Source organism: Bemisia tabaci, chromosome 10 (genome assembly GCF_918797505.1).
Source record: "Bemisia tabaci chromosome 10, PGI_BMITA_v3".
NCBI lineage: Eukaryota > Metazoa > Arthropoda > Insecta > Hemiptera > Aleyrodidae > Bemisia > Bemisia tabaci.
The window spans coordinates 32,202,457-32,225,553 of NC_092802.1; the positions used below are offsets into that span (position 1 = coordinate 32,202,457).

Here is a 23,097-nt window from a genome sequence, read left to right on the forward strand (position 1 = left end):
CTCTTCAAAAACAGCGCTACTGACAATTGAGTTGCGAGAATCTGAGAAACTTTATTCATGAGTGATGAGTGCATGATTGAGTACAACATTGAACCATTCACTGGCTGAACTGACTGTGGGACAGCGTTTCATGTCCCAATCAGAGGGTGAATTCTATGCTAAAAAGTAGGGAATCAGAATTTTTTGACAAATATGTGCCCTTGCGATTGGGACTAAGCTAACTCTCCTTCATTTGTTCTAAGTTTTTTTCAGGTTTTTCCTTCTTGGTTCTGGAAAAATAATCGAAGTGCCTTATGAGTCCTTCAGAGCTGTTATAACACCTCCTGGATCTTAAAATTCTGCTGTCTTGATCATAAGCGCTGAAAGTTAATTTAGAAGCTTGAAAGCTTTAATAAGTTTCGGTACTGTGCTACAGCTCAATGCAGTAGTATGCACGTGTCATTTTAAAAGACTAACTGACATGTATCGTTTTCTACGACAATGATTCTTTTCTGTCATAATTTCTCCTTTGGAAAAGAAAAAATAATTTGAGCTTGATCTTGGAAACATCCTTCATTTTTTATTGCTATGTAAAATGTATTATGGGAAAAATGTAAGCATCAAAGATGTGTTTTTATTATTCAAAAAATGAAATAGAAATAGAGTTTTAAAGGCCTCTCCGAGGAATTTTTTCAGAGTTCAGCCATCAATATTTTAACCTTGGGAGACTTCGATGCTGCCACCAACTGTCAGGCCTCCAGCGTAATTGCAACTACTGTATCCATACAATATTTTTTTTCTTCTTCTGATGAATTATCTCAAAGGAATCTTGGAACCTTTGAGTGAGCTTTCATGCATATGATTTTCAAATAAATAGACTTAAATAACAATCTAGGCGTAGGATTATATTATTGAATAAAATAACAAGGTGCAACAACAATCAATGCGATATAGTGTGAGCTAATAATATTCAATGGCTTATCATTATGAATTCATAATTTATTATTACTATTGGGTTCAAGTAATATCTACTTATGAATTATCAAGTTGGTAAAGCTCCATGAAAACAGAAATTTTTTGAGAATGTTCATTCTTCAAAAGTTTCTCACTATAACAACAAAAGATTTTTCACGACATTTCTATTTACAGACGAAATTTTCAACGATACCTCTTCAAATTTACTTCGTTGAGGTGCGGGTTCGTTTGTTCCAAGCGAAGTTGTGAGCATAAGATTTCACTTTTGGTGCCTTCGTTTTCGGGGCTTCGATATACCAGCGCCATCCGTTTTTCTCACAAAAGAATATGGCATCTTCTTTGTCAGCGAATTTCAAACTCATGTTTGATAATGGATCTCCACTGAATAAAAAACAAAGTCATATTTGAAAAAAATAAAACAACAATTCAAGTCTGCTTATCCAAACCTATACAAGCTTTCACTTCGATGCACCTTATATGTAAAGTGGAAACAAAGAGACTTGTATACTTCGAGACCTAACTTGAGGTATAATTCGTAAAAAATAAATTTATTAGAATAGCCAGTTTATTTTGATGAAAAGATGACAAAATTTATGTCATACCTGATAAGCTAAAAGATTTTTGTCTTAAAGTGGTACTTTGGTTAGCAGAGAACAAACCATTCATCTATCATTAACCTATCTGGACAACATATTGACAGTGTAAGTCGGCAATCACATAACTCGGTTTGCGACATCACAGACTTCCTGTCATACTTTATTTTTTTAAACGGAGAACTACTCGACGAAAATTCTTTAAAACTACCGTGATTTTTCTTCTCTGTGCAAAGAAAATTCTGCAAAAACTTCAAGGAATGATGTCAATTTGTTCTCCTTTAAAAAAATAACATAGAGGAGGAGATTTTCAGACACCGTAAACGAGATATGTGATTGCGGACTTACACCGTTGATATATCCATCAAAAAGAAGAGCATTGATTTCTCAATTTGATAGCCAAAATGCAGAACAACGTATCTCCGTTCGTGACGTTGTAGACTTCCTGTAACGTTTTATTTTTCTTCAGAAAGGTAATCAACATAATTTCTTGAAAATTTCCTTGATTTTTCTCAACCCTTACCTAGCAGAATATTCTGTAAAAATTTGAAGCCATGAAGTTGGCCTGTTTCTCTTCACAAAAAAAAGAGGTAGGTAGGAGCGGAAATGTTGAAACATTGCAACGGAGATACGTCCTTTCGCACTTTGGTCATCGAATTGTGAATTAGATTTGAACCATGTTTGACCAACTTATTCTATTGAGACTTTGGATGTGAAAACAAATGTTAAGTGCAATAGGTGTCCCAAAAGTACTGCATGTTTTCTTTTTTTGGATAATGGTCGCAGATATTAAAATGCAGTTTGAGTAGCATTGAAATTCGGTTTGAGTAGCATTAAAATGCTAGTTGTAAAACAAGACCAATTTGAGGTTTTTAGCTCAAAAATTGACTGAATTGCAGCATTTTGATAATGATATGTCGAGCTGACCCTTGAGGATTTTTAGCATTATTTTTTGAAAAGAGAACAAATATTTAAGGAGACAAAGATTCTACAGAGAAATGGTGAGATCAAAAGGAATTTGGAACATAAAGTCAATCAACCTGACTACTCTGTACTGATCACACTGCTTGAGCATGTTGTCTAGAGGCAGCTAGAGATGAAGAAGATATGGCCCCTGCACTAGGACATCGCCTAATCACACACAGCCTAGTTCATCAAGAACACTGTGGATAAACTTGGGATGGATTTGCCTTCTGCACTCTCTGTACAGTCCAGACCTCGCACCCTGCGACTTTCGGATCTTTTCCTCTGTTGAAGAAGGGCTTAGGAGGCATGAGGTTCAACTTAGTCAATGAAATCAAAAGAGCTGTTAAAACTTTCTTAAACAACCTTGGGAATGAAGATTTCGAAAAACAACTCTAAATGATCAGTCAAAGGTAATATTTTCAAAATGTTTGCCTGTAAAGGAAAATTTGGGCAAAATCGTAATGAAAGAAAATAAAATTTTAAAAAATTGGACGGTTCGGGATTTGAACCCCGATCTCGTAGGCAATAATGAAGGAAGCTATCAACTGAGCCACAATTCCATCTTATCTGTCCCGGTGAAACGCCTCATGATAAGGTTCACTTGAATCAGGGGACCGAACGCGCGTATTGAGATGCTGCCTCCGCCTCAATTCACCTGTGACAGCCTGTAGAGGGAGAGCGCATAACGCCGCCCGCACGCTTTTACACTAGGAATCGCCGAACAAAATGTGCTCTCACTCTCAAGGTCGCGGAAGGTCGCAGTAAAACTAAAGATATTTCAAATCTAGATAGTTTTCTGAACACTCTCATATAAGTTTCATGGAGTTCCGTGTAGTTCCGCGCTTTTGCGGCTCTACTAAAGCCAGGAAAAATAAACGGTCTCGGGTACTGTTTTCAATGAGCAATTAGAATACTTAAATAATGATTTTGGAGAAATCAACGGTCATATTTCCTTTCTCTGGCCTTTGACATCTCGTTTCATCCAGAAATGACACTTTTTCGCCACGAAGTACTCTAAAAAAAAGCAATACAGTGACACCACTCCTGATGGCGAGATTGAGGCAGGCGACGTTTACCGGCTGCAATCCCTTTCATTTTAGCGACCACAATATTTATTTTTGTGATAACCATGATAGATACGTAACCAGTGGGTGCCTGTGGACCCACTCTGACCATAAATAACAACATTTGTTGACTTGATATAAGGGGGGTTTTGAGCAGCTAGATTGGGGGTTTGACACACTGTGCAGCGGTGGGAAACACAGTTGCGGCACTGTGTGGAAAAAAAAAGATTATTGGGAAAGGAAACAAGGGTCCGGTCGTCCAGTAAAGAAGAGTAAATGGTAGTAATCTTGGTACGATTCTGTGCATTTGATTTAATAAAACCGTTTGAATCTTTAAATCTTTCTTTTCCTTCCAGAAAAAGTGCTGAAATCCTGGAGGAGTCAGTTCGACTAGTCCTTTTTTGAAATGTTGTGATTTGGTCAATTTTTGACATACAGTGCTCATGCTGGCTGGTCTTGTTCTGTCGGTTATTATCAGCACTTTAATGCTACACAAAACACAATTAGCATCCTGCAATCGCATGTCCGAAAAAAGGAGACGTGCAGTGCTTTTGGGACATCCTTCTTAAATTATTCAAGTTTTAACCAGTTCAGGTGTTTCATTGAAATAAATATTTAAGGGGGAGAGTTAAATTAAGGAGGAGGAATTTAATTTTGTCAAACTCACGTGGAGCACCATCCCATGAGGGGATTTTCCCATCGTTCTCTAGTATCAAATTCCATTTGCCAGTGACCGGTGTTGTGTGTGCCGGATTGCATGGGGTTCTTGGAGGGACTATAAATCTTTACAAGCCTTGTTTTCACATGTTCTTCAGGGACACCAGTTGTAGGTGATAGATCCTCCTGTAACAGAAAATCAGTTGATTGGGAAAAACCGTTAGCAGGGTTCCAGGTTCAATCAAATTTCTGAATTGAGGGGCTTGGAGGACAAGACTCCATTACTTAGTGCAGTTTTAGAAAAAATTCAGATAAACTGTTCAAGTAAAACTAATCTTAATGCATATTCTGTGAAAAATTCGCTCCCAAATTTCAATTTTTAAACACCACAAAGTCAGTTGGAACTTTCTCTTCGCTACAAGAATCCATCTAATTTCAAAACTTCAAACACATATTTCTCGAAATAACAAAAACTGCACTAATACTCATGTCCTCCAAGCCCCACAATTCACTAACTATCCCTAACTTTTTGGGAAAATTCCCTGACCACTGGCACTGAAATTCTTTAACTTTTCCCAGAATTTTTACACACAAAAAAAGAGGAAAAGGTTAATTTAAAAACAGCGATGCTAACTTCGAAGCAACACAATTGTATATGAAGCCAAATATATTTCAACAGTGGATGTCAAGTATTTACATTTTGAGAAAATCGCTTTATTAGTATTCAAAGTTGTGTATTTTGATGTCCATGCAGCAGAAAGAGTTTGGTCAAGGAATTAATTACACAGCAAATTCTCTAGAAAATGAACTTCAGGAATTTGAATTTGAAGCAAATGTCAACAACATACGTTTGTTGTAAAAGAATACCACAACCACCTTTTTCACAGGGAACTTTTATTAAAGCATAAAACAAACTACTAAGCTAATGTAAGAGAGTTAGAGCAATTGATGTTGATGTAATCATGATCGCATAAGCGAGAATTTTCTACACCCCTGCTGCAATGAACTCTTATATCACTGAGATTTTGACGTACTGACAGGGTGTGGATAACATAGATTAATAGAGGGAGGACAGCCCAAAGGCTTCTTTCTCAAGAGAATCAGCATTTAATTAGGTTTGCCACAGAATTTAGAAAATGAAATTCTCTGAAATATCCCTAATTTCTCTGTCATATTTTGGTAAAATTCCCTGATAATTGCGGATATGCCAGATGCTAAAAAAGAAATAATTTTAAATAGTTTTCAGGAAAAATTTATTGTTCAAAACGTCAAACCCATTCTAGAAATTTTCCCTGAAATTTCCAGGTTTTCCATGACTTTTTAAAATTCCCAGTATTCCCTGACAGTGGCAACCCTGGACTATTAATTGCAAATACGACACTGTCATAAGTTGATTTCCAGCGTTTTAGATGCATGCATCAACAAATTTTATCTACATATGAATTAGTACATACATACAGAACATATGAAACATATGTAACATGTAAACATTAGTACATATGAATTTAGTGGAATTTCTAGAAAAAATGAACGAAATGCAATGCTCCAACCCATACTTATATCTGAAGCTCTTTATATGGAAATACCATTGAGAATTCATTAAAACCAGAAACATTTAGACTTACAATTTCTTTGACGGTAACAACCACCTCTTTCTCCTCAGCATGAAGTAATGAAGTTTTTTCAAGGGTTTTCGTAGGGTCTACTGCGTATCCCCGCTCTGATTGCTTTCCAACAGTGCTGGCTAAAGGTGCACCTGCTTTCCTACAAAAAAAGATAATTTATATTCATCTTCACTCGAGACAAAATTCAATTACAGCCTGTGAAAAAGGAAAAATTAAAGACACAAACAAAATATTTACTCATATCAGAAGTTTTTCATACCTATCTTTGACATGTGGAGTTTAGAAAAAATAACATCATGAAAAGAAAGGGAAATATTTACTACTTAGGGTGAATTAATCCTTATCAACAGTCAGTTAGGAAGTTACTTCCAAATTTAATTTTAAGGCAATCACCCATTAGTTTCTTCTGTAAAATAGACGTATCTCTGCCAAACGGCACTATGTGCATTAAAATGTCAGCCCTGTTATGTATATTTTCTTATGGGAGCGCATGTCTTAATGCACATATGCAGTTCTGTTTGGCAGAGATACATCCAAATGTAACGTAGAAAGGAATATTCTGAAAAAGTATGTCCAAGAAGAGCCACTTTAGCACCCAGCGGGCTGATTATTGAAAAGCAATGGACAAAGAAGACAAAAAGGATATGGAGGGATCCTATTGGTAGAAGCGGGTGGTTGCAATGGACAAAGTAGGTAGGTAATAGACTAACTAACGGCAACCCACGAGAGACCCAATAGTTACTCCATCATTTACCCCCTTGGTCTATAAGAACCATCCATTTCAACCGATAGGATCCCTTTACACTCCCTATGTCTTCTTTGTCTATCAATTTCAATAATTGGCCCACGGTGCATCAATCTTTTTTTTTTTTTTTTAATCAGGAGCTGGAGCCTTCTCTAGGTTGGGTTAGCTTTGGCCTTAGTCACTGGAAAAATACCCACCGCACATGGTTGGTACACATCCATACGCCAGGATTTTCAAATTTTCAGGGATTAAGGCCAAGTAGGATCTGTTTCAACAGATCTACTCGTCAGTTCCAAGAAAATTTGACACCACCACCGGGATTTAAGCCCGAGACCTATTGACTTACAGTCAGGCGCGCTGACCACTAGACCAAACTGGACGGCTAGTGCATCAATCGTCATGCTTGAAACAGGTTACTTGACGTTACACAGAGGTCTATGATTTTCACAAGTTCTAGAACTTGTTCATAGTACGTTGAAACAGAAGTCAAGTCTTACTTATATCAACACTTATTAATGGTGCCATCTAAGCAAATGCATGTATTCCATGAGAAGGGCAGATTCAGAATTCCTCAGTGATTGATTTTTTAACAGTCGATGAGCAACCTCTTGTCGCTTACCTCTCCTAATTCGGTGAGAGCTACATGCATGCTGTATTTTCCCTTGGAGTATAGGACAACCAAAGAGCTTACTACACTCTATCGGAGCAATGGATTAAAAAAATATTTGGTCACTGATAGTGACGTGATCCAGTCGATCTGTTAAATCCATTATCCACTACGCTGAACCGTTACTACCCGTACCTACAAGGTCATTATCAAAATAGCTTCTAACAACAAAGCCTTAAAACAAATTTGGTGATTCTTCATGTTACTGACAATAGGTCAGCAGAGCAAAGAAGTCTTTCTAATCTAATGAAAACATCTTGAATCTTTTCCATTGCTGAAACGTAATTGCTTCTGAAATTGCAAAAAGTCATAGACTTACCAGTTCAACTTTGGCGAGGAGATCCATTTGAGAACAGAGCTCCTGCATGCTGCGTTCAAAGCCATTCCTATGTGATGAGTTTAGAACATTAGATTTAAAACGTAAGAGGAAGAAATTAAAAGCACAAAATTTTGACAAACAACTCTAGATAACCTCTGAAATGTTATCAACAAAGAGCAACGAATATCACCGCTCAACGGAAAAATTCTACGATATCATCTGATGAGCGGGAAATTTAAATCCACGCAAAAAAAATAATGAGGAGATGGAAGTAAATTAACGGACGTAAACCGGGAGAGAAATTCCCCCTCAAAACGCTTAGACGTAACACTGTTTCAAAATGAAAAAAAAAATAAGGGGCTTGGAGGACAAGGCGCATAAGTGCAGTTTTGCTATTTCGGGAAATACATGTTAGAAGTTTCGAAATTACGGAAATTACATGGATCCTGACTTGGGAAAGAAAGTTTAATCTCACTTTTTAATGCTTAAAAATAGGAATTTGGGAGCGAATTTTTCACAGAATATGTATTAAGACAAGTTATACTTGAAATCATTAATATCTCAATTTTTTTAAAACTGCACTTAAAGGGTGCAGCAGTTTCCTCCTCCTATCTCTAAGATCGAGTCAGCATTAGTTGGCTTTTGTTATAGGAATATTGGGATCGTAGTCATGACTAGGATTTCTTGCCGAACAATCTAATAAACGTTAAAATCTTGAACCTTACAGAGGCATATCAGCATTAATGAGCCTTAAAATGCTCGCAGGCAATTTCATGATTTCCTGCAGGGTGCAGGCAAATCATTGCGGTCATCAGACTGAGAATTCTAATGATTTTATTTCACATTTGGATTGCATTTTGCAAAAAGGAGCCACTAACATTGCAATGTTGCTAACCCTAGTAGCAGAATCACAGAAGGAAAAGATAAATATTATGTACGAAAGTTAATTTTTTTATATAATGCATGCATACAAAAGTGTTGAAAATGAACCTTTTTATGTAACCATTATATAAAAAAATGTTATAATTTTCGTGGGCTTTTCGCGAACATACTAAAAATTCTTCTAATTCTTGGAAAGCTAACGAAAATGATGACCTATTTTTTTATATAATCGTTACATAAAAATGTTCACTTTTATCACTTTCGTATGCATGCGTTATATTAAAAAATAAAAAATGTGTGTATAAAAAAAATTACCTTATCTAGCTTTTATCATTTTTCATATATTACGGTCAGGTCTGAACTTTGATTTTTTTTTTATGTAAGCGTTACACGTTTTTTATATAAAACGATCATTTAGATAACACATATGTTTTTTTTATACTTTTTTTAGAAAAACAAAAATTTGTTCTGCTACTAGGGAAGATTGTGCAACTTCTTTTGTCTTGGAGGAAAAACCCGATTATCCATTGATTGTTTGTATTTTACTCGCTAAAAACTGTGAATTTAAGACAAAAATGACCATCTAAATTCCATAGTTTTTCACGATTTCCGCGATTTTATTGCAAAGGATGAAGTTGCACAATCTTAGCATCATTGCAATGCTAGTGGTTCCTTTTTGCAAAATGCAATCCATTTGTACCTACCTATTTAGTTCTTTAGAAACTATCTCAGTTGTGACTGAGGCCCAGATTCTTATAAGATAAAACGCAGCACAGAGCCCATATTACTCTGGCGATGGCTCCTCATGATTTATATGCATCCATTTAGATGGATAAAATACTAAGGTTATCTAAAATTCGAGGGATTCTGCAATGGTAAAAACCCAGAAGATATTTTAAGACACGGCAGCATACTATAAGGACACTGTTATAGGAGGTGTGTACAACTAGCTATTAGATAAAAATTAAACACACTCGGTTTCTGATATGGGTATCTTTTCAAACTTTTTTTAAAAAATTTACTTTATTGCATTAATAATTCTTAGTTAAAATTAAGGGAAACTTTAGCTCACCCCCCCCCCCCTCCCCCCCGCATTCAAAAAAAAATTCCTCTATTAAAGGGTCTCCCTGAAGTCTCGCGTTATCACCTTTCACCTTTTCCTTTTTTTTTTTTTACATTGTCATTACAGATATTTTTTTCAAAGAAGGCAAAGTTATTTCCTCAGACACACAAATAGCTAATTTTTTCATTGTAAGTATAACGAAGATAACTCAGAAATTGGAGTTTGGAAAATAGACTGCTGGGATGAGCCGAAAAAAGCAGAATTGAACTAAGATTTTGCGGGAAGGCAATAACTAATATGCCAAGCTATGTGGAGAAATTGCATACCCTAAAGGTTTCTTTTTGGTTCATGCCAGAAATACTACATATCCATACTTTTTCATGGCTTTTCATATTATCAAACAAAAGCTGACCATTAGAAATCTATGCTTTTTCCGTGTATACATGCTATTTCCCTTGTGTGAGAATTTTAAGCTTTCAATTGGCCGCCTTAGACTTATAGTCAGCTCATGACATGGACGCTTCATAATTATAACACGTTTGTTCTTCTGTAGCTATAATTTTACAATTAAAATTTATCAAAATGGCGAGGAAGTAAACAGATCATTACACGACAAAGTTTTGTTCAAAATATTGTAATATTGTCTTTTTTACTTCGATAAGAATTCCATCATTGATTTCACTCCCTGACCTTGCAGAAATTTCTTCTGCAAAACAGGTGAGCACACATATTTACAAAGTAACAAATAATACGTTACAAATAGTTACATATGTCAAGTTTATTTTCCAAAACTTAGAACTGAATAACAATTACGAAAAAGTACAATCATTTCTGGTTGGAAAACAATTTACAAGAAGCAAGAGAATATTTTCTCCGTAAATGAAAGACTATGCTGCATTACAATCTACAAAATACATTACTTGCAAGTTCTCGTTGTATCTCACAACCTCAAGATTCATTTTCTTGCCTTGAAGAGAAAAACACATTTTTTATCAGAGCAAGTTATTTGACAGTGCTAGATTTTGATAAATGTTTGGTAGGACAAGAATAGCTATCTTGGACCAAGAAATTTCCTGTAAAGATTTCAGATTGATGTCTCTGACAGTAGGAAAAACCTACCGGGCAAGAGGTAGAAGATAGGGAACAAAAAAAATGTGTGGAACTAAAACCTACAATTTTGGCAAGGTAATTCCTGTTTCAAAGGATGAATATCGAAGTAAAAGAAACCACTTAAATAAATTCATGCTGTGATTCCGTTCAATTGCTTGTTCTTCCTTGTTATAAACTTCAGCTCAAAAACAGGTAAAAATAAAATGATGAATACGTTCATTTTTTCGTGACGGCTTCTGCAGTTTTCGATGAATACTGATGATGTAAAAAAACGACTGTGAAGATGGGAATTTTTAGAACCTTCATAAAAATTAACTAGAGCTTCATTTCTTTGCATGTTGTGCATCACTAAGTAGAAATGGACGGATTTAATCGAAATAAACCGAACAAAATTTCACAATGCCTAATTTTCTCTCATTTTTATTTTTTTGACAGAGGACTAAACGACTTAGTACCTTTAAATTCTGTGAATTCCCCCTAAATTATAAGAGGTAAACTCAGAAAATTTCAAGTTGCAGTGTTGCTCAGTTTGCTATTCAAGAAATAAAGCATAGGAGAAAATTAGGCAACATCTTATGTGGTTCGGCTGATTTTGGTTAAACTCATCCAAAGGATCTCATTATGGAAATGAAAACTATCACAACGTATACATTTTAATTTTAATTAACATAAATGTACATAATAACCATTGCTGGCAGTGCAGTATTTTATAAACACTGACTTATGATGACTTATTGATACCGTTGCTATTCAGTGTCATTTTTACCTTCTTCCAAGTTGTTCTAACTCTATTACGAATACACCCACTCTCATGAGTAAAGCTTATGATGTTTATCGAGAGTGTGCTGTGAAAATTCAGGCACACTTCAAACACAGTTGTTGCTGATATAGTTACACATTACAAGTATACAGATTGCTAAAGAAGGCACTAAAACTAAGTCCACACCACTTTCCTTGGCAGCCACACGATGATGTGGGTGCTCTTTGAATTTCTGCTGCTCTCATTTGCAGACACACAAAACAGAAAATAAAGATTTTAATTTTTAGTATCGATTTTAGACGTAGAATTTCTATTCAAAATCTCTTTGAAAAATGCAAAAATATCACCCAATAAAGGAATATTGTTTTTTGATGACATCAAATAAATAAATTCACAAAGTGTTGGATTGCAGTAGTTTTAGTGCTTTCTTCTTCTTCGCATGAATAGCATTGTTAGTTGTTTCCATTGTTTCGCCTTCTAGCGATTGTATTTTAAAAATACTGATGATCAATACGTCCGGTAGGTCATAACATCCAGGTAGGCCTACAATGACGGAAATGAAATGTTTGACATTTCAACCATGGTTTTTTTAAAAAACAACAAGATCATAATGACTCAATTCAACAATAACAAGTGAATATACAAAATTAATAATAACTTTCGACGATTAGAGGAAGATTTAGCGTACAAGAGGAAAATGGGAAAAATGTATGCCTTCAAAATTTTTTGGTTACCTACTTGATCGATAATGAGAGAATGTGACAGGGGTTACTTTCTGGCTCACAGAGCTCAGTTGAAGATATTTGGATTCAAGATTAAATAGGGCAGATTTGAAATACTGTCGAACTTAATAAATTGAAATGGAAAGTTCAAATGAAAAGTTCTAAAAAGCTAACTGCTCCTTGCAAACTTACGTTACTTCCTTGTGATCTCATATCACAGTCTGCAATTTTGACTGATGGAACTTAAGATATCTTTTTCTTACATTTAGTTAAAGATAGAGACGCTAGCTGTGAATCACAAAAATCTGTGCCCCTGAAAATGACGGTAGGAGAGACAATACAGCAGGATAAGAAATAACAGGTTACCAAGTAAAAAAAGAATCCAACAATTTTTGAAAGTCTTCATAGCCTTAAAAAAAATTTGGCACCGATTGCTGGGCACTGATACAAAGAGAAAAAAAATTTAATGACTTCATCCAATTAACTTAAGAACACAAATGGAACTTCTTCTAAGAGAGGGGGAAAGAAAGAGAGAAAATGAGGAGATGATCAAATTTATAAGATCAAGATTTTTCTTACGTTTTTCGCTTTTTTTTAAAGGCTGCAAATACAGTGGATAAAAACAGCAAAAATTCTTCTTATCTCTGTTAATCACATGCCCTTATTTCTCCCTCTGTCAATTACTTTCTTACTTGTTGGTTGTTATGAAGTTTCCGAAGATTAAAAACTCAGCTCAAAAATTGCTCTCCGCAAATCAATTCCGGATTATTCCCATTCAAACCATGCGCTGATGCTAATAGTATTGTTAAATTTCTTTACAATAAATAAGCTAAAATATAAAAATAAACATCTAACATTTGAGCTTATGCATCATAAAGACTTAAATAAATCGACAAATGGAGTAATATTACCATTGTTTCTGTGACATGGCGTGAATGATCGAATATTGATACTTCCCCATTTGAAGCTATGGTAAAGAATCGATTATTAAGGTGTTCGTTGCGAACACCCTGTTTATTGATCCTTTCCCAAAGCTTTAAATAGCAGATCCATTGATATATTGCAAAGCATGCCACGCCACTGCTTAGTTTTTTATACTATGGGGATGAACTTCTGCAATCTATTCTACCTACTGTTTAACAGAGCTCTGATGCAACTGGGAACAATTGCGCTATTCTTCTCAGAGTTAGTTTTAGAGCCTAGGAGTAAATATATGTTCAACTAAGTTGTAGACTTAAAATTTGATATTTAATTTATGAGTTGTACCTCAAACTGCTTTATTTATGTCACATAGACACTGAACTAACCTACAACATTAAGGTTAAGAAGAGGGAATAGGTTCTCTTTAAAATGACGAGAATGAAGCTACATAGATGATATTTGACGACTAGCGCTGGATGGAATATTCATAACATCAAGTTTCCTTAAATTTAATTAAATTATTTTGCTTTGTTTCAGGGCTAAGGAACAAACTTGCATTCAGACAGCCTTGTACTTCTAGTTTTCAAATTGTTTTTAATTTACTTTCTCCTTGAAGCAACAAGTAAATACACCCTCCCATAACGTTAATCCAGTTTTCTTCCGAACGAGGGTACTTCAAGCACCAAATTTTTTATGAAAAATGAAAGAGATACAGTAATTTTTTATAACTGTGCAAATCGAAGTTGTTTTTCTGTCTGCTGTCTGTTTTGAAGTAAAAGAGAGGAATTCATAACAATTGAGACTTGTAAAAAGATTAATTCTAGCCCTGATAACCCGTAAAGAACTACAAACATTGGAGACGGCTCTCTTCAGAAAAAAATGATTCACTCAGAATTCCCCTATCAGCTATACCTAAATTTAAAAGTGAAAAGGCGTTTAGGCTAACTCCTTGATTCCACCTTATTTTCATTCAAATATCCCTGTTTTTGGGGGATATATTGTTTCTATGGCAGCATTTTTAACCGTGAACAAATTATTGAGAGGAATTTTTGACGGTGCTACTAGATGGAAGGGCCAACTTATGCCTCAGTCACTAACTCTGTGCTGGATTGGGTAGGAGAGATGTGCAAGGTGACAAGCTCCATGGGTGTTTCTTGTGCTTTTAGATAGAATAGCAATGATTCCATCCAACTACAGCTGCTTGCGGAGATGGGTAAAAATTAATCAGGTACATTTGCTTACTAGCTATTAATATTCAACAAGTAAGAAAATAGCATTTCTTTAAAGTTCGGTTCACTACTCGTATATCACATCTGAGATTAACTGAAGTTTTCACGCCGGAAGATCTCATCGATTGCAATGTTGACGTTGTCGATGACAGAGTGTGCTTCCCTTAAATGATCACCGATCATTAAGAAATCACGCTGCGAATGATCTGGTGAGTCTTTCAAGATTTCATTGGAGAAAACACCAGTCTGGAAAAATAGGAGAAAATTACTGAATATTCAGGCGGTCAATGCTATGGGGAAAGAAGATACAATGACAAAAATGTTATCTTGAGATAAAAGATCAAGTTTTAGATTAGTCTAATTAAAAAACAAAAGTATCCATAAAAAGGTACTAATTTGATAGATTATAGACTTCTGACGAAAAAACCCTTGAGGCAATATCCCTTGAACTTAGTAAGAGTAAAGCTCAGTTCCATTTCAGTTACCAAGTCATAAAATTTCGAAAAAGCTACATTAGACCATGAGAGGCCCTAAAAAGCAGCAAGTTGTCTTTCACCATAAGAGCACATGAAAGATTTGTGCGCAGCGCTGAAATTTATCGCATTGCACCGCATTGAGTCATGACACTTTTCAATGTGTTTCAATCATTTCTAAACTTCTGACTAATGGTCTATCTTGCTCACTTGTTCTTCTCTTTCAGTAACATATTCATTGGTCTACTTACACTTTCTTCTTATAATACATGCAACAATGTTTCCAACATTTTGCAATGGTCTCATATTTTCATTGATGGCTTATGTATTTTTTCTCTATTACTTATTATTTCTCATCATTTTTAACGCTTTTCTGCTCACAGACTTGATAGCATTTTTCTTAGGCATTTTTTTCCCCCTTTCTTTCTATACGTAATCACTTTCAGCCTTAATGTTACCAAAGAGGAACTCTTTGAGCTTTTAACAATAGTTACCAGACTTAGCACAAATTTATTTCTCCCCGATCAATCTTTAACTTTTAGGGGTCTTTCAAACTAGATTATTGACTGTTTTTTTTTTTTTTTTTACACTGGTTATTTTTCTCCCTTTTTGTTTCATTCCTTTTGTTCATGACAGAGACGAAACAGCTCACAAAGTGAGTCACGATAAGAAGTGCAAAGCAATTGGCTCAGGTTCCATAGGGCAGGAGCCCTTGGGCTGTGACAACTTTTTTCTTTCAGTGGTTGATTGTTGACCATGAGATAAAATTGAGGTCACTCAATAGACTTACCAATCAAATTGGAACTACAGTAAGACCTCAAATTATCGGATCGCAATTTAACAGATTCCGCGAGTTAACAGATCGATCCTCCGCTCCCTTCAGCGGGACGGACTAGCGCGATTTAGCGGATTCGGCCTCCGGTCCCATGAAATCTGATAAATCAAGGTCTTACTGTAAGTTTTAAATTTTAACATTATTTTAAAATAAACAAGATGTAAAATATTATACAATAATGTAACGTTACAGATAAGTAAGACGGGACATAAGAAAACTTACTTTCACTAGAATACTGTGGCAGGAATCAATTGATTTGACAAGAGTACTAGAGTCAAATTTATCTTTGGCTAAAATCATGTCTTGAACTCTTTTGTTTGGCTTCCTGTCCCTTAAACTTGTCAGGAATTCATTGTATAAATTTGCACCATAAATGTCCGTATTGACGTTATCTCTGAAGCAGGAAAAAAATCATAAACAACATAAAACATAGAACTGGATGTAATTATGCTAAAAGGAACTGAGTTGAATGCAGCCTCTATGCACATATGACCAATTGGACGTATTTCTATCAAACAGAACTAAGCGCCAATTTGAGTTCCTTTTGAGGAATTTAGAATGCCGGATAGCGGGTTCTGTCAAACGGAACTAAGCGCCATGGAAAAGCATTGCGAGTATAGGACAGAATAAGCCGGACGCCCGATTCTGCCCCCAATCCAAGCCCCCCTCTACCTTCCTCACCCTATGGCGCTTAGGTCTGTTTGATAGAAATACGTCCAATTAAAAACGTTCTCAAAAAGATTACTGAATTAGATAGTCTTGTAAACATGAAAAAAATTGATGCAATTGATTCAATTACCGATTTTAACAATGGGCTTGTTGCAAACTTTTGCTAAAGCAAAAATATGAGCTGTTTTTTATAGATGATATCTCAAAAATCACAATGTGCGCATCGGCAAACTCTGAAATGCACTTCTAACTTCACAATCTGCGTAAGAAATTTGCGTTTTTTTAAGCTTCCCGCTTCAAAAAGGATACTACTGCAGAGGTGAACATTTCACTAGAGGAGTCGTTTCCTTCAATCCCTGCTCAACATGGCCGACGCTTCAAGTTGAGAAGAGCACGAGGTCAATCAAGGCAGATATCCATCAACGCGAGAAAAATGTGAATGTAAACACGCCGATTGTTATCAGGTAGTTAGAATTGGAGTGCCGTCACATGTGTTTTGGCGGATTGGCATCGGCTATGTTGATTATTGCGTAGTATCCTTGTGAGCAGGGGTTGGATGGAATGACTCCTCTAACGAAATGTTCACCTGTGCCGTTGTATCGTTTTTGAGACGGGAAGCTCGAAAACACGCAAATTTCTTATGCAAATTGTGTAGTAAGGAGCGCATTTCAGACTTTGCCAATGCGCTCATCGGGATTTGTGAGACATTTTCTATCAGTAACAACTCTCATTATCGCTCTAGCAAAAGTTTGCAACAGGCCCATTGGATAACATTCAGCCTCCAAAACCAAAGAGGACTTAAGGACAGACATCTGACTTGATGACCAATTCAAATTTCAAAATTGACTCAACATGGCTCCTAAGTAAAAATTTTGAACAAAACGCTCTTAGCAGACTTTTAATCTCATCTGAAAATAAGTATGGATACATTTCCCTTTACTGAGATCACATGCCCAGGCAGATTTAAAAAGTTTGGCCTGAAAACTCAATCTTTTGATCTGCATGAGAATCCATTTTTAGTTTTTGGGATGTTGTATTCACATCTGTTAACTTTTAAATTCTGCATAAAGTACAGAGAGGCTAATCAAAGTTTCTTGGAGCAAGGATCTATTTAAATTAGGTAGCTAATATTGTAGTGGAACCGATCAACTATTTCTGGGAATGGAGAGGAAAAAAAACTTGAAGCAATCATTGTAAATTGAGGAAATTAAGATGATGAAACAAAGCTTACCCTATACAATATATATGATTCATCCGTTCTACACCAAGGTCTTTGGCTTGTTCTAAGAGTAACTTATGAGCATACTGATACGTGATCTCGCTTGGCTTTCCCAGGAGCGTGTTGTAGATCAATTGCTTTCCAGTGATTTTGTGATACAGACTTTCCAGACACAATAAAAATGCTCCATGTCCAAACCTACAGCAATACAAAGTCAAAAATTGATTTTTTAAAAAATAAAAAATCGCAACCCTCCTTTTCAAGGATGTAAACTATTTTTAAAAACTAAATAAAAATATAAGAACGGTACACTGCTGTGCTAAGGAACAACACCGCAGGTACTTTTGCAAGTTGCTAAATATCTTCCAATAAAATGTTTGCTCCTTAGAGAAATTATAATGTTTTTCCCATGAAATTCTCACTCACTTGAGATCAAATAACGAACAAAATTCTCTGAAGAAATGTGGGAAAATATTTCTGGATTTTCCCGGAAATTCGTGGTTTTTAAAGGAAATTTGACAACATCTAAAGGCTTATAGCATGTTTTCCCTGGGCACACAGCAATACAATAGACTCCTGATTACTGAACATAGTGTTGACCAAACTACGGATGGAATGAATTTGACCAAAATTAGCCTTTCTCTCGTTTCATTTTTTTTTCTTTCCAGAAAAATAAATGATGTTTCAACTTAAAATTTTGTGAGTTCATTCTTCATGTTTTTGAATAATGTTTGTGTTTTGGAAAGAAAGATACATTCTTGGGTGGGATGAGTGAGCTACAATGCATTGAATATCATTCGGTGTTATCTTCCATCAATTATTATCTTAATTACTTGATAAGCTTCAATTATCAAAGTCAACCGTACTTCAAAAGAGTTGTTCAGATTTAGGGATAAGGCAAGATCTATTTATTCATTCTAATCTCATCTAATTATTCATTCAATATGTACGATTTTACCATTTAGGCTCAATTTAGTTCAATTCTGCTGGATGTATTCTCTTGGAAAAAAAAAACATTAAAGAATTTTAAGGAAAAAACCTTTATCAAGAGTAAAACCATCTCAATTTGGAACTACTCTCCGCTCCCAATATGCGATATTTTTCAGGATTTCAGAGGAGCAGGGTAATACACAAAAATCTTGTTTAATCAGATTGCTGGAAAAGACTGCGGCTTGCCTTGATATAAACCAAGACTTGAGTAAATTGTGTAAAAACAGATGAGCCCAAAAAGAAACTGGAATTTCCAGTCTCGACTTCTCAAATCCATGGTCGATTTTTTAATTGTTCATTTTAAATACTGACATTTAGGTACATTGTCTGAATATTAATTTCATCCAAACGTGTTTGTCTTGAAATATACTGAGGTGCACTTTGCACAAACATGTTTTCGAGTGCTGCTGTTCACACACCTTACACAGTGATGTCAAGGAATAGTCCACTTTCTTATTGATTGATTATTTCTTGCTTCGACAAAAGCCTTAGTTTGAATGGAATAAAAATTTCCAAAATTTTTAAAGATAGGTTGCGTTGCATCTGGACCAGTGTTTTAACAGGACTGGGCATTATTCGTAAAATGCACCTTAAAACTAATCCTTCAATTCTAAAACTAGGGTGTGCTGGCAAAAGTTGATGGTAAAAAAATTAGTGCTGCTAAAGTTCCAGAGCATCTTCAATCCTCACAAAGAATTGTTCTTGGTTGTCAAAAATTTTCAGGACTCTTAAAAAAATTAGTTCCTTGAGTCAGGAGATTCTTGAAATGTTACAGAGAAATCTACTAAACTTATAAAATGTTATAAATATGCTATGATTCTAATTAAAGGTTATATTATTTACCGAGGTATTGCAGCTTCGGCCATCCATTGCAAATCCATGTTACAAGCTAATACAGGTATGTGAGGATATGGTAACTCATCTGGTAACTTGCGTGGCACGCCATTTGTTAAGAGAAGATCGATGACTAGTTGCAGTGTTGTTTCCCATCTCACTGGCTCTCCGAGTAAAAATACCACTTCAACGGCAGGAAAATTGGGGTCAATTTTTTCGGTCTGTAAATTAGATTTAAATAACATACATAAATTACACAGAAGCTTTACTTCTATGGCGGTATGATTTTTTCATCTTTTTCATGTTGTGAATTCAAAAAGAGTGGACGGATGTGCCTGTCTCAATTTGCAGCATGGATGATTTATGGTAACCTTTAACTCATTCGAAGGACAGCGATTGATCATTCTTTGCCACTTCAAAAATTATCTCTATAATTTACAAGTGACATTTATTTTAGAAAATAAAATATGAACAGGAATTTTACAACCAAATGATCAAGAGGCATGTTCTTCTAATTTTTTCATCAATATGTAACTTTTGAACAACAAAACAATAATACGGCTGTGCTAAGGAAGAACGCTGTATGAGCTTTCCAACGTTGCCATATTTCTTTCTATGAAAAACAAACTTATTGGGAAAATTGGGAATATTTATCTTAAAATTATTAAGAAAATTTTGTTTACAATTAATTTAATCTAAAATATCTGAAAATTTCAAGAAAAAATAGGCTTAACTTTCCTAAAACAAATACGTTTTATCCAGGGACATTAGGCAACTCTTGAATGTTCATACTGTGTTTTTCAATACCACGGCAGCATGAATTTTGAATACAATTTTGATGCAAAGTGGGTACTTGGTTCCCTAGACTTATTTGCACCCCAGATAGACATTTAAAATGATGAGACTTGACTCAAAATAGATAGAAAATACCAACCATGGAAGCTCTTCGTTTATGATCAACAGCATCCAACTGAGGATATGCTTTCCTTAGGTCATCAATTGTGACAATTTTCTTGAAACCCAAGTTTGTTGCAATTTCATTTAGTGGACCTTGGCCGGACACCAAAACAACTTTATCATGAAATTCTTCGAAAACTTTGAATGGGGTATGTGCCATTACAACTCTGTCTTCTGTTACCTGGAAAGTGAAGGATGGTCATTGATGAGACAATTTTGAAATTACACCCACTGAAAGATATTTCTAGCCATCCAAAGAAAACAGATGATAATTCATTCGACAGAATACGTAACAACAAAACCTACTCATGATTTTTTGTCTTTCTTCCTCATTGCTGATTATGTTTGATTCCAAGATCACCCAAACTTCACTTAGGTAAAATTTTACACTTTAAAAAAAGGTGTGAAACGTTAAAGTGATAAAAGACTTGTGGAAGTGCAGGGTGGGACTTTAACAGTATAAAGAACAAATAGGGTTTACTGACTCAGATATTTTGACAGTATTTTTTTAGAGTTTTCTCTGGGGAATTTTAGAGTTTTTGAAATTTTTTTTAACAGAATTTGCAACTAGGGTACCTACAGTTAAATTTTTTACTTCCAATTTAGGAACCTTTCCTGATTGTGCTACAACTTAAATTGTGGGTTACTGTAGGGTCAAATTAGAATACGGCTAGTAAAGAGGTAACTGGAGGGAATAATTTCTTATTTTTTGATGAAAATAAGTGAAGTTACTCCTCTTGTCATTTAGAACTTTAGTGACATCCTAAAAATTCAATGTGCTGTTTCCCAGGATAATTCCCAGAGAAGATGGAAGGATTCATACAGTTCACAATCAACAAGTTCAGATGAACAATTTTTTAAAATTTATATAATGCTCATATAGATACATAACCAGGAAACAATGTCTAAATATCTCGCTTACTCAGAGGAAGAGATTATATTCCATACAATACTTGAACATACTCGAAGACTGAACATAGTGCTTGATATTACGCAACCTACCTCTACTTCTAACCAATTTGACAGCTGTTCTGCCTTTGATTTGCATAATCCGTTCCCTGCATTGGTGACAAAAACGGTCGGGATACGGAATTTCTTTGTTTTCGGATCGATGAGCTTCTTGAAGCATTCTGGTGCAAAGGGCAGTACCCGCTTTCCTCTGACCAAGACTCCATCGATATCAAAAAGGAGTCCAAAAGATGGCTTCTGCAATACAAAAGCAAAATTAAGAGGACCATACCCAAAAGTTGAGTCAAATAGAACCACCAAACAAACAAGCTGACCACAAAATTCCAACAACCAGCTCCAGGGCAACTTTCTTTTTGGCTTCATTAAGTAGTTTCTTGCAGAAGAGATGCTGTAGGATATGAAGTATACACCTAAAATAGAATGAATAATGCTCATGCTCAGGTATTCTACAGAGGGAGTATTCTATCTGAAAAACACTCTTAAAAGCTAGAATTAAGTTTTGCAGCTTTTGCTTAACACAACAGATAAACAAACAACTCTAACCGAGGAATCGTCCATTGCACGGTGGCCGGAAGATTTTAATTTGGAAAAAAACAAGTATTAGAGAGAAGTAAATTGATTCATTGGCTTAGTAAAATCAAACTAGCTTCGAAATCTATTCCAAATTTAAGGCAAGTAGACCTAACCTATGTTGTTGTTAACGAATGGTAACAATTTACAGATAGCTAAATTTAACGACTAATAAGAGAAAAGGTTAGGCCATATTGCAGAATTGATGGACATGCCTAACACCTTTGAGGTAATTCAATTTACTTTGGAATATTTCTGCTGTAGATGTCTAAAAAAAAGCGTTGGGTAGGTGAATGCTTGACAAGTGGTCTTAAATAATGGCATAACCTCCTACATAATATTTTAATTATATATAAGCTTGATCTTTATCTATTGCTCCGGGTGAACATGAATGAAATAATACATTCATGCATCAGGAATTATACATGGTATTGATAAAATTTGAGACGGGCAAGTCCCCGAAGCTCTTATCATTGGAACTCATCACTTGGCCTCACCAGTTAGCGCCAGCCAATGAGGTATGTAAGTACCTTAAAGATGAAATTAATCCTCAAGAATGAGAAATCTGCCCAACAGAATTTCAAGGTGCAAGGTCTCTCAAAGATAAACTTAGAGAACTGAAAATAGATGTTGCTGAACAACTATTGTAGTTAAGTATAGATTGATCTGACCTCATCACAAGGCCAAGTTCACAAAGCTCATGGTAGTTAGGTAACTCATCCCCTGTGGTTGGACAGAGAGTGAGATCACTAAATTAAGAGAAATAAGAGTGCATGAACTGTAGCTGCGGCTGAAAAAGGCTTCGGGAAACGGATAAGCAGGGAAAAATATACGGAAAACTGTGCATGATTGAACGAGGGCCTTGACTTGGTCCACTGTTGTCATTATCAAAGTTGATTGATAAACCCGTTATTGTATCGATAATGAATGATAAACGAAACTGAAAGCTACAACATGCGGTACCTACTTTAGCAGTGCTGAAATTTCTGCAGCTGATAAGAAGTTGACAGTTGTCAGGAACCTTAGAAAGAGTGGATTTGCGACACCCACGAAATGCTTGTCTGCACAGTGCTAGGGATGCCATGGCTGTAACACTATTCAAACAGTAAGTTGAGCTTCGCTGTAAACACACTGATAACAACCACTATAGTAATTCCATATTAAAAGGAGGAGAATCGGACGATGTTAGCTGATCGCTTCAAGCTTCATTGTGAATCGGATTTGTTGACACTCTTGTCTCGCGACTTGACAAGTCACCTCACCCCCCTACATTCCTCAGCACCCTCCCGTCCATACATTTCTGC

General features: G+C 35.6%; 2 protein-coding genes across 2 annotated transcripts; both read right to left on the reverse strand.

The window, feature by feature from the left end:
* Positions 1 to 863: 863 nt before the first annotated feature.
* ND-18 (NADH:ubiquinone oxidoreductase subunit 18) lies at positions 864 to 7,773 on the reverse strand. The gene is made up of 4 exons (XM_019053412.2): positions 7,591 to 7,773; positions 5,860 to 5,998; positions 4,245 to 4,420; positions 864 to 1,335 (listed from the first exon to the last, which is right to left on the reverse strand). The coding sequence occupies exons 1-4, from the start codon at positions 7,653 to 7,655 to the stop codon at positions 1,158 to 1,160; spliced, it is 558 nt and encodes a 185-aa protein (XP_018908957.2). The 5' UTR covers positions 7,656 to 7,773; the 3' UTR covers positions 864 to 1,157.
* A 2,522-nt stretch (positions 7,774 to 10,295) lies between these two features.
* On the reverse strand, positions 10,296 to 23,074 carry LOC109038372 (haloacid dehalogenase-like hydrolase domain-containing 5). Its single transcript, XM_019053408.2, has 7 exons — positions 22,761 to 23,074; positions 21,257 to 21,460; positions 20,232 to 20,435; positions 19,307 to 19,518; positions 17,486 to 17,671; positions 15,808 to 15,979; positions 10,296 to 14,523 (listed from the first exon to the last, which is right to left on the reverse strand). Exons 1-7 carry the CDS (start codon positions 22,875 to 22,877, stop codon positions 14,368 to 14,370), a joined length of 1,251 nt encoding a protein of 416 aa, XP_018908953.2. The 5' UTR covers positions 22,878 to 23,074; the 3' UTR covers positions 10,296 to 14,367.
* Positions 23,075 to 23,097: the final 23 nt, after the last annotated feature.